At 46.2% G+C, this 12751-nt stretch overlaps 1 protein-coding gene across 2 annotated transcripts in view; it reads left to right on the forward strand.

Annotated features, from left to right (window-relative positions):
• LOC125522975 (uncharacterized) overlaps positions 1-12751 on the forward strand; it is a 48489-nt gene that overhangs the window by 4464 nt on the left and 31274 nt on the right. For both annotated transcript variants that reach the window (XM_087531498.1, XM_087531499.1), the window contains exons 4-5: positions 5085-5125; positions 6324-6430. In XM_087531498.1, the coding sequence (XP_087387624.1) occupies positions 5085-5125; positions 6324-6405 (123 nt within the window). In that variant the 3' untranslated portion in view covers positions 6406-6430. The remainder of the gene's footprint in view (positions 1-5084; positions 5126-6323; positions 6431-12751) is intronic.

Below are 12751 nucleotides of genomic sequence, written 5' to 3' on the forward strand. Positions count from 1 at the left end.
GGTATCTCGGTTCTTCAAGACACTTCGACAGGTTAAAACAAGACCAGCAACACCGCCCGAATGTGCCGACAAATCCCGATAGGAGCTGCACATATCTCTTTCTCAGGGCACACTCAGATTGTCTTAGGTACGGGTAGGCCAGCCCAGAGTTGCCCCTGGTGGCCACCGGCAGCTGACAGGTGGACCAACACTCAGAGGAGCACTGGCCCGGGGGGGGGGGTTTAAAATAAGATGACCCTCGGGCTCCGGAAACCCAAGGGAAAAGAGGCTAGGTGGCAAATGGTAAAACCAAGGTTGGGCGTTGCTGGAAAAGCTTTAATCAAGGCGAACCATCAAGGGGTTCCCATTATAACCCAACCGTGTAAGGAACGCAAAATCCGGGAACATAACACCGATATGACGGAAACTAAGGCGGCAAGAGTTGAACAAAACACTAGGCGAGAGTACGAGCCTTCCACCCTTTACCGAGTATATAGATGCATTAAGATAACAAGATAATATAATGATATCCCAACAAGTAAATAATGTTCCAACAAGGAACGGCCTCCAATCTTCACCTGCAACTAGTAACGCTATAAGAGGGGCTGAGCAAAGCGGTAACATAGCCAATCAACGGTTTGCTAGGACATGGTGGGTTAGAGGTTTGACATGGCAATTGGGAGGCTTGAAAGCAAGTGGTAGGCATCGTAGCATTGGCATAGCAAAAGAGCGAGCATCTAGCAAAGCAAAGATAGTAGTGATTTCGAGGGTATGATCATCTTGCCTGCAAAGTTGTCAGAGTTGACTGGATCATCGAAATCAAACTCAACGGGCTCCTCGTTAGCGAACTCGTCTCCCGGCTCTACCCAAACAAGACAATCAAGCAAACGGAACACAATCAACCATATGAAAAGCTCCAACAATATGATGCAAGGATGGCATGCTATGCGGGATGCGATGCGGGATGCATATGCAAGATTTGACAAGGAATGCATAAATCTGGCCTCAATTTCGAAATCCAAGTATTCCACTGGAAAGATGAGATGAAATCGCTTGAAAACGATATAAAGAACGCCGGAATCGGAGCTACGGTTTGGAAATGGCAAGCGATTCAATTATGACACCGGTCTGCGATTTACATCAAGTAGCCATCTAAATGCAATGAGATGAACATGCTACAACACCCAAACATGGCAACAAAATACATGGCAGGGGTGCATTCAAGATGCTTAACAAAAGTCTAGCACTGAGCTACGGCCAATTCATCCATTAACAGGTTCAAACAAGCATGGCAAAAATGCATATGATAAACAGATCTCAAACTTGGTGAAATTAACACTTGTCTGGAATTTCAGATCAGATAGCACTCTTCGGAGCAACAAAACTACAAGCTACAGGACCTGAAAATGGCAAAGTAAAGCATGGCATGGAGCTACTCAAAGAGCTTAACAAAAGTACCTTAGTGACCTTGAGCCAAAAGGGATCAGAAAATACAATTGCAAGCATGTGAATATGGCAAAAACATAATTAGATCACAGACTTAGTGAAAACTGGAGCATGCTGAAACAAATATCAAGTAGGCATGTTTACGAGCTCGATGCACTCACTACGGAGCAACACATGACAAGCTAAGCATACACCCATCAAGAATACACAAAATTCAAGCTAGACATGGCAAGAACAATAGCATAGCATGCACGGATCAACTACAACATCCCCGGCAAAATTGCTATCAAGTAGACAATCTGCCCAGATTCACGAAGTAGCAAAAGTAGAGCTCGATTGACTCAAGCTAGGTTGCTCCATAATTACAAACAAAGACATGGATGGATAGAGCACTACAAGATTAACAAAACATCCTTACCGATCATCCTCAAAAGAGGCACGGATCACTAGGAAACAACATGAACATATGGCATCATGAGAAAAACAGATCAAGGACTTAGTGGAATTGCTGTCCCTGAAATCAGCATTACCAAGTGCCTCACTTAGCAAGCTTGTGCTAGTCACCACACACATCACAAAAATACATGGGTTGCACCTCTGGAAAGATGGCAAAACCCTTAACAAAACACATGTAGAGCTCATGGGCATATCATGCACACAATAAACATGGCAAAAATGACAAATATCTAAATGGAGCAGCAGATCTGACAATTATCTCAAGTAGCACTCTTCTAACAGCATTTCGGGCATCAAGATGAACTCAAATGAAAATTATGCAATGGAATGAAATGATGTGCTCTCTGAGGCGAACAATTTGATATGCTATAAGCCCAAAACGGAGCTACGGATGCAAAGTTATAGCACGATGAACAGGGCAACATGAAATAGGGTTTCGGGAGAAAGTCAACCCGAGTTTGGATCTAGATCTGAGATCTGCACGGTTCCCGATGCGGCTCGCGGGAGTACTGTTTGCCGGCGGGGAGGAAGCTCGCCGGAGCATGACGGGGAGGCGGGGGCCGGTGTGGGCGCGGCCGGCGACGAGGCTGGGGAGGCGCGGCGGCGGCGGTGCGGCTCCGGTGGCGGAGCTCCGCGAGGGCGGCGGTGCGGCTCCGGTGGGGGAGCTCACCGGACGGGAGGCCGGCGCGGCGGCGCGGAGATCCGGCGTCGAAGGAGCCTGCCGGCTCGGGCGGGAAAGGGCAGGCGCGGGCGGCGCGGAGGGCAACGGGCCTGGGGGCCGGACGCGGGCTCTCCGGGCCGCGGCGGGTGGCGGCGGCGAGGCGACACGTGGCGCGTAGCTAGTGGATCGGGGCGGTGGCGCGAAGTGTCCGGCCGGATATGGACATGTCCGGCGCGGCGCGAGGCAATTTTTAGGGTTTCGGGGGAAGGAGAAGGAGATTTTTCGGGGGTGTCTTTAAATAGGCATATAGGGAGCTAGGAGAGTCCAAATGAGGTGCGGTTTTCAGCCACGCAATTGTGATCGAACGCTCTAGATGATGGAGAGGGTTTTGGTGGGTTTTGGGCCAATTTGGAGAGGTGTTGGGCTGCAACACACACGAGGCCTTTTCGGTCCCTCGGTTAACCGTTGGAGCATCAAACGAAGTCCAAATGGTACGAAACTTGACATGCGGTCTACCGGTAGTAAACCAAGGCCGCTTGGCAAGTCTCGGTCTAATTCGGAAATGTTTAATCCCCACACACAAAAGAAAGGTAGAATTGACCACCGGAGGAGAACGGAGCGCCGGAATGCAAAACGGACAACGGGGAAAATGTTCGGATGCATGAGATGAACACGTATGCAAATGCAATGCACATGATGACATGATATGAGATGCATGACAACGATAACAACACACGGAGACAAAGACCCGAACCCGAGAAAATAAAATAACTTAACGCCGGAAACGGCAAGAGTTGGAATACGTATTGGGAAAGTCATATCCGGGGTGTTACAGGGCGCGCCAGGGAGTAGGATTCCTACTCCTAGTTGGAGTAGGTTTCCTCCTTTCCTAGTCCAACTAGGAGAAGGGCGGAAAGGGGGGAAGAGGGGAAGGAAGGGAGAGAGGGGGCGCGCCCCAAACCCCTTGTCCAATTCGGACTGGGCTTGGGAGGGGCGCGCGCCACCTCCTGGTCCTTTCCACTAAGGCCCATTAAGGCCCATTGCTTCTTCCTCGTATTCCCGTAACTCCCCGGTACCTCCGAAAATACCCGAATCACTCGGAACCTTTCCGATGTCCGAATATAGTCGTCCAATATATCGATTTTTACGTCTCGACCATTTCAAGACTCCTCGTCATGTCCCCGATCTCATCCGGGACTTCGAACTCCTTCGGTACATCAAAACTCATAAACTCATAATATAACTGTCATCGAAACCTTAAGCGTGCGGACCCTACGGGTTCGAGAAATATGTAGACATGACCGAGACACGTCTCCGGTCAATAACCAATAGCGGAACCTGGATGCTCATACTGGCTCCCACATATTCTACGAAGATCTTTATCGGTCAGACCGCATAACAACATACGTTGTTCCCTTTGTCATCGGTATGTTACTTGCCTGAGATTCGATCGTCGGTATCTTAATACCTAGTTCAATCTCGTTACCGGCAAGTCTCTTTACTCGTTCTGTAATACATCATCTCGCAACTAACTCATTAGTTGCAATGCTTGCAAGGCTTATGTGATGTGCATTACCGAGAGGGCCCAAAGATACCTCTCCGAACATCGGAGTGACAAATCCTAATCTTAAAATACGCCAACCCAACATGTACCTTTGGAGACACCTGTAGAGCTCCTTTATAATCACCCAGTTACGTTGTGACGTTTGGTAGCACACAAAGTGTTCCTCCGGCAAACGGGAGTTGCATAATCTCATAGTCATAAGAACATGTATAAGTCATGAAGAAAGCAATAGCAACATACTAAACGATCGAGTGCTAAGCTAACGGAATGGGTCAAGTCAATCACATCATTCTTCTAATGATGTGATCCCGTTAATCAAATAACAACTCTTTTGTTCATGGTTAGGAAACATAACCATCTTCGATTAACGAGCTAGTAAAGTAGAGGCATACTAGTGACACTCTGTTTGTCTATGTATTCACACATGTATTATGTTTCCGGTTAATACAATTCTAGCATGAATAATAAACATTTATCATGATATAAGGAAATAAATAATAACTTTATTATTGCCTCTAGGGTATATTTCCTTCAATTCAAACTTTGAACTGAAATAAAACTTTGCTTTTTGGGAACCATGTGATCAAGTTAGATGAGATACCACGTGATGAGGTTACATATAATGAAATACATGATAGTGTACTGATATGAACAGGGCTTTGCGTTTATTGATCAAGTGAAAATGAGATGAATAAGCATCAATCTTGATGAGTCATGATCTTATTAGCAGTTTAAGAAATAAAAGGGAAAAGGAAATTACTATATATATATTGACTTTTTTAGAGCGAGTGAAAAAATAGTGCTGATAAAATATACAAACCATATGCCCACCTTTTAGTGCATGTTTGTCATGGTTTACTCAGGCATATGAAAATGAAGATGTGCGTTGCATGTGAAAACTTTCTTTGGAAGTATCTTTTTTTGTGTGTGGCCGTGGATTCTGGATAAGCATCACACTGATTCAAAACATTCTTTCAGGTCAAATATTTGACGATGTTTTCTTCTCCCAACCTGGCAAGGTATTGTACTACCTACATGCATCACTGGAAGGTGTGATTTTGCTGTCGATGGTTCTACTTGGTACTGATTGACATACATACATTGTTGGAACGTGAAACATGTAGTCAAGGAACAATCTTTGCAACGAACAAAAGTGCATATATAGAGTGCACCCTTTCCATTCTGGTGCATTAAATATAGGTTCTTAACAGATGTCTCTTTGTCATAATGTAGATATTTGAACATGCGATGGCTGTATGATATATGTGTAAGTTGTGTTCAAATAATACCTCGCTGTCTGGGGATCAGCCCCGGCTCAGGGTTCCTGAAGGGGATCGTCGCCGGATCATGGACGTGACCTCAAAGGGTTCAGCGGCGGATCAGGGGATCGGCGTGCGGCTCCAGAAGGGGATCGCCGCCTCCATCCTGAATGTGATCGGCGGTGGGTTCTAAACGGATCGGCGACGTCTCCTCAAGCGGATCTTGATGTGCGAGGGCGGCAGCGAGGGGATGGAGGGCGGCCGCGAACGAGGGCAGTGAGTCGGGCGTAGTCAGGCGTGCGAGTGGAGGGCAGGAGAGTCGTGCGTGCGATTGGTTTAGGGTTTTTTTCGCTGGTTAATTTTTGTATGTTTTTTTTCGTTGGTTAATTTTCGTAGGTTCTTTTTCCTTTGCTTGTAGATGGGTGCGACGGGAGGTGCGGCCCTGTACTGCATGGGGGCATCGAGACATGTTTTTTTGGTTTGACGCGGCCAACAGTGAGGTGGGATGAGGGACGAAAAAAAATCATGATAGGTGGGACAAAAATTAACCGCGGAGACTACCAACTGAGACATTAGGAGTAGAGATCCCTACTAAAATGGATAAAATAAAGGACTGATACTACAGATGTAGGCATTCTTCATCTCTACTAAAATATATTCTTCATCATGTGGTTATTCACCTGTAATAAATCACCCCTGCATACCTATCTGCTTTTCTTCTGTCACAACTCACATTCATAAGCAGTCTTACTTCTTAGGCGAGCTCTGTCTTTTACTATTATCTTTATCTGCATTTTTTCTTGACTCGGCACATTTACTTTTTTCGGTTATACCTTTGTACTACACTGAATCTAGGAAATATAAAGTAGGTGAATGATGTGTTTATTCCTGTGTATACTATTTGACCTTCAATTATGTTTGTGTATACTATTTGACCTTCAATTATGTTTGCTTTCAGGAGTAAGAAGTTAGTTGGAGTGAGAAGTGAGACAAGTACCATGAGCTCAAGTGATCCATTCACCAAGCTGGTAAATGCATAAACTTCAAAAAAATCATCTCAATAAGGTATGCAAGTAATTTATTTTGGGTGTTTGAATTGCCACATTTTGGGTTTTGTTTTCAGTCCATTATATATTCTAGGGACAAACTTCATCTCATTTCTTAGACCAAATAATATTTAACTACAGGATCAGATTCGCGTAAAGTAATTTGCAATGTTTATTCGATTTTGTGCATGACAAGGGGCAAGTAGAATTTTTTTTCTGTATGCACTTAGCAAGATTAAAATAACAGGCACAAAGTGAATCAAGTGTGTTCAACAAGCAATTTAAAAGTGAAAGTAGATAAACAACTTACTGATCCACATAGAAGAGTGCCGAGTATTGAGATTTGATTTTCCGCATTGCAATGGTCCGCTATGGTCCTGCAGTAATATGTGTATGACAGCAAAAGGATCTTCAAATCAGTATGTACACTTAACTTATCCATTATAATTCGATATATTATATGAGATAACTTGAACATCTTTAGAAACCAGTGTGAAAAAAATATAGCAGCCAAATCGCATTACAATACTATTACGTGTGGATTTTCATATGCACATTCCCATACGCTACAAACTTGATTAGAGCCGAAAGCAAGGAAATGCACATCACAGTTGCAATGACGCTAGGAGAAGCCTCTCCACATCTGTATGTTGAGAGACTTGAGCTATTAATTTTGCAGGCACTCCACACAAGCACATGCATGTTAAGTGAGGGTATACGTTATCATTTTGGGTATGATCGAATGGAAATACATGTTCATGTCATCCTTTGATCTACTGATCCAAATCATCCTGCAAAGCTCATGCATAATGGTTTAGGGAATAAGGTATAGATGCTCAAAGGACAAGATTGATAGCTAACAAATAGTTGATGCTTACAATTAGCCTGTGGTCTCCTCCTCCAACATGTGTTTCCTGTTTGAGCGTTGTGAAAGGTCAGGAGGTCCAGGCAGGTCAAGGCGATGGCGACCTTTGACTTTGGAAATGCAAACCCCCTCTCGGTGGCCCTCTCCACAATATCATCCAACATATTGACGTTTAGCTGACAGAAAGGAACTATACACATTTAGCTAGGAAATCTAGGAACAAGAAAATAGACCGGTCGGCATGTATGATTAAGGATAAAGAATGCACTAACTTTCAAACTGTTTTGATGCCTGACCATATATATTGTCAACATGGAAATTCTGGTTTCTGAAATCAGTTTCCTTGCTCAGTAGAACACCTATTATGAAATCTGTTTGTTCTAGAGCCGAGTGCAGACATCACTTTTGTTAACCGTGATGCTATAATACTCGGGAAAATTGTGTTATTAGGAAATTGGTCAAGGCATATAGCTCCATCTATGCTCCCACAGACATAAGATGATGAGACTATTATAAACAAATTCATCTTGTTTTCTGCAGTTCTGAGAGGTATATATATAGTGTTACTATTCATCACCCAGGGGACAGAATAAGTTATTCTTCACCCGAGGTAATCTTACGATCATTTCATAATTAAATTATGTTTCGAATTTAAATAGTTACATTCCTATTGATTCACTATGTAAAATTTGACATAAGAAAATAAAAATATATGTCATAAGACAAGAATTTTTGCAGTTTATGTGTATTTTAGATTATATTTTTACGTTTGTAATTTTACATAACATAAAATATTTTTTACGGCGATTATATATTTTCTTACGGTCTCTTTTTGCGTCGGAAATAAGAGAAAACTTACGGAACGTAAAATTACGGTGCATTGATGGTAAAATAGAGAGGGGTGAAGAATAACTATTCCTCACCCAGGATGACGAATAGCGCGACCCTATATATATATATGAAAATGGTTGTATATTTCTGAGAGTACACACTCCCGCTCTTCATATATGATGGATATCAAGGAATCCATGAGGATTCACAACTTTGAGAATAGTATGGTTTTTTTAGAAACCATGGTTTCAAAAACTATAGTATCCCTAATACCAAGTCATTTTTTTTTAATATTTGACAAGGACAATGCTACACCTACATAAACTAATCTACGTACCTTACGTAATGTGCAACGTGGACATTTTAGAATGGGTATAGGGGGATTGAGGGGCCCACCCTCTAAAAATCAAGGGGGAGGAGGGGGGGAGTAATATTGTTAGGCAGTTTACGTTACTTTTAATAGCCTCGTTTGTGGATGGAGCATTGTCCATTTGACAAAGGGGTATTGAGTATTGACCTCTTTTTTGTAAACCAAAACAAACTTAGAAAAACTCTGTCACGGGTGTCCCGCCGCGCATCGCCGGCCGGGTGCTCCGAGCACCATCTCTCCCCTTTCAAGGGTCCTTGCAAGATTCTAGAGAGGAAAAACATGAGACCATAGGACAACTGAAGATGGCCATCCTTTGCCTGATTCCTTATGGCTCAGGTCAATTAACAAGCAGGCTTATGCCTTACCTAAGGACTGATTGGATGGAGAGTGGTGTTGCCTGTTCAATTTGTATTCGGTATAGTGGATTCTAAAAACATGAAAGCATTACCAAACAAGAACCATGGCATATCTTTCTCATGGCGGTCGTGTGTGGATGGCATGACAACTACGACAGTGATGGCTATGTCGATTCTCTTCTTTATATATTTTTTACCGAACAAGTGAGCATATGGAGGGAGAAAGAAGCATCATGGTGCCTCACCACACAGTTCATTTCTTTTTTACCTGACCGTAGAACAATCGTTTTACGGTAATTTTATTAATAAAATAATAAAAAAACAGTTACAAGAAAGAAACAAACAGTTACGGTAATTTTTTGCAAAGAGAGCCTTGGTTCAGTGGTTGTAGTTGGGCATGCGGTTGTGCAGCCTAACGACCCGAGTTTAATTTCTAGAATTGACAGATGATGCACAGGGGTTTTTCCTAATTTATTGAGGATCAAGTTTGGTATGTGGTGAAACCACTCATCCCAAAATATCTTGATACTCATTTTTAAAAAAAATCTGAGGACCATGTTTATTTTGGTACTCATACTAAAATGGCCGTATGCATCCTTAGTCGGTGCAGAGGCCGGGGAAGTGAAATTCTCCTCCAATTTTAAGAGTTGACTTCTCCTCCCGACTCCTCCCGACCCCGTGCGGCCGCCGCTGGGTCGTACCGGGCGGCCACATCCCGACCTCCCCTCGACTCCTCGTGCACCCTCCTCCTTTCGCCGCCGCCGGCAACGTCGCTGGGCGAAGGCCCCGTGGTGCGGCGGCGGCAGACCTCCTCTGTCGTCCCGAGATCTGAGGCGGCGGCGGCCCGATTTGGATCTTCCTCCTGACGAGGATGGCGGGCAGCGGCGGCCGGGGCGCGGCGGGGGGTTTGGCTGCAGCCGGCGGAGTAGTACGAGATGGCGGCAGCAGCGGCCGGGGCGCGTCCCGGGCTCGATCTAGGACCTTCGGGTCTAGGCGGGCGGCTGCCGTTACGTCCTCAAACTGCTGCATCTCATCGGATTCGGCGACGACTCGCTGAAGCACTCCGGGTCTGCATCGCATCACGAGGACTATGGCGGTGGTGGTCATCTCCTACGTCGGAGGTGGTCGACCTGAGACTGAATGATCGGATCTCGAGATTTGTAATCTAGTCCCGGCTACGAGTCGGGGAGACATAGTTGCCGGTGAAAATCGAGCCGATGGTGGACGATGGCGGCGTTCTGCGCCGTTACCTTGATGAAGGCATCGTTCTGTAACTATTGTCGACCCACTCGTGCTGCTCTGGGGGAAAACCCTAGGATCTGGCTTTTCAGATCGGACGATGGCGGCACTGCGGTGTCGTTTCTCTCTTGGGAGTATCGTTTGTGGAGCAGCGCTGGAAGTCAGAGGCAGGAGGTGGAGCGGCTTCGTCTTGACGGAGCTTCGGTGGAGATGTCAAGTCATGCCTGACCGACAGGTGCTACGCTTTGTCATGCCTGGTCGGCAGGTGCTACGCACGACAGATCTTCCAAGGACTTCAAGCTGTGTTGGCTGGTGGTACTTGGCAGCATGGCGCTGAGGTGTATCAGTGGCGACCGCGACGTGCTCAGCTGTTTGCGCGCAGGGAGGAGGTGCCGTTGGGCGCCGTGGTGGCGTCGACGATAGCTAGACCGAGCAAGGTTGATGCATTAGTACAGTTCTGAAGATAGAGCGGTGGCAGTTGGCGGCGGCGGCCTCTGAAAGCACGCCAAACCAGTGTGTGCCCCAGACCCGGCAAGTGGCTAGGTTGGGGTCTCAGGTCTTAGATGTTAGACTTGGTTGCGATGTCTGTTTGGTATTAGGCCCAGGCTATCTGCACCCTCTTCATCAACTGGATAGGTGTAGCGACAGTTTGTTGCTTAGACGGCGACTTTAATCTTACTGTTGTATAACTTTGTAAGGTCTTGTGAGAATAATTAATAAAGTGGCCGTATGCATCACTCAGATGCAGAGCCCGGTGGTCATTCTCCTTTTCTAAGAAAAAAAATATTACCACATAGTTCATTTCATATCGAAAACTGAAAACTGTAACATTTTCAAAGCCAAATACTCCCTCTATCCCATAATATAAGTGTCAGAAAACGTCTTACATTATGAAATAGAGGCGAGCAGTTTAATAACAACTATGAGCCAAGTACATGTCAGCGCAACCAAGCAACAGATAATATTCAGATTTGGTGGATTTGAGCAGAAGAGCTCGAGCAAACAAGAGAAAGAAAAGGCCATACGACAACTTCATTCAATCTTCAGATTTGGTAGCTATATAGAGACTCAAAAGGGCACAGACATGCTGATGGTACTGATTTTCTAGCTAACTGAAGTCCAACTTCCTTTGCCGAAGTCCACTACTTTCAACTTGATGTCACAGATCAGCGAGCCCGCTTCTTCCAGTTTCAATCAAAAGCCATCCATCGTATCCAGTGATCTCATCCTTGAAAGATTCGGAATGTACCAAAGCTCAGAGGGCCAAAACACCGCATGGTCCGGTCCAAAGCCCGGGAAAGCACGCTCAGACGTCTGGCTCGTAGTAGCCGGAAATGGGGAACAGTGGGTCGTCCTTCGATCCGGATTCATCGACTCGGAATCAGATTCGGGAACGAGGGTCGATTCGGTAAGATTTAATGCGGATTCGGCGTTTCTGCAGCTGGATCGTCGATTCAGATTCGGCGACTCGACAATATTGGTTCTTGAATCGATCGAGTAAGCAAAAGATCAGCCATATCAATCACAAACTCCTCGTTTTACTCTCTGCCCCGTTCTTTTCCACTTCCCTAAATAACTCCTCGTTCTGCTCTCCAATTACTCCAAGGCTGCTAATAAATTTTTCATTGGGAAGGAGATGATTTATTTTAGTCTTCATGGATCGACGATGCAGCCAGTTCCCGTTCCTCGTTCCCACCGTACCGGAAACATGGCAACTATGGTCTGGCTTTCCAAGTCGTAAACCCTCACACCACTCCAGCCACGAAGACCGAAATTGTCGTGGTGTTTCAGCCGAGGCGTGCTGAAGTAGACGCAGTTGGGCCTGAGCTCCGGAAACTCCCCGACGGGCAGGCACGCCGAGTGGTTCAACCCGACGAACACCGCGTGACCCCGCAGGGCCGTCGAGGAGCTCAGGGCGACCAGCCTGCGCTCTTCGACGTCGACCTGGAGCACCTCCACCTTGATCTCTCTCGGGTGTTGAGTGCGTCGAAGGGTTCGTGTATCTGCAGGAGGCGGCCGCAGGGCGTGGAGACCAGGAACCTGGTGAGGACCCTCCTACGCCTCCTGTCCCCGTCGACGATGATCGCCTCCCCCCTCGGTTCGCCAGGCCCGCAAAGATCCCACGCCTCGACCACTTCGCGCAGCGTCACCGTGTAGAATCTTCCGCCGTGGTGGACGCAATCGGCATACCGGTCGTCTCCCCCCGTCGGGGAGAGCCGCGGCGAGTCTCCAGCGGCCCTTTCTTGCTCTTGTGAAGGAGAAGCAGTTGGCATCATAGTGGATGGCTACGGCAGTGTAGTCACCACCATGAGCTGATGGATCGCATGACAGCGCCACCTTCTGGTAGAACCATGTGCCAAGGTCTCGTGCACCGGGCTGGCTAGGCTCATGCTGATGGTATTTCCCAAAACGATAGCCCACGACGCCTCCGTCGGCGTCGTAGACCCCCTCCACTCTAGATCGGTGATGGGCGGGAGAGGGATCATCGCGAAGGTGAAGGGGTGGTAGAGCACGAGGTTGGAGAGCTGAGTGAATTGCAAAAAACATCGGCACTTCAGGCTAGGTTTGCAGGAACCACACATATACGAAATTATGCCAAAAAACACTAATTTTTTCACAATTTTTTGCAAAAAACACTAGTTGCTCGTTTGGACCGTTTTAAGTGTGTTTATGACAGGG

This window comes from Triticum urartu, chromosome 7A (genome assembly GCF_056163025.1).
Source record: "Triticum urartu cultivar PI428250 chromosome 7A, HENAU_Tu73, whole genome shotgun sequence".
NCBI lineage: Eukaryota > Viridiplantae > Streptophyta > Magnoliopsida > Poales > Poaceae > Triticum > Triticum urartu.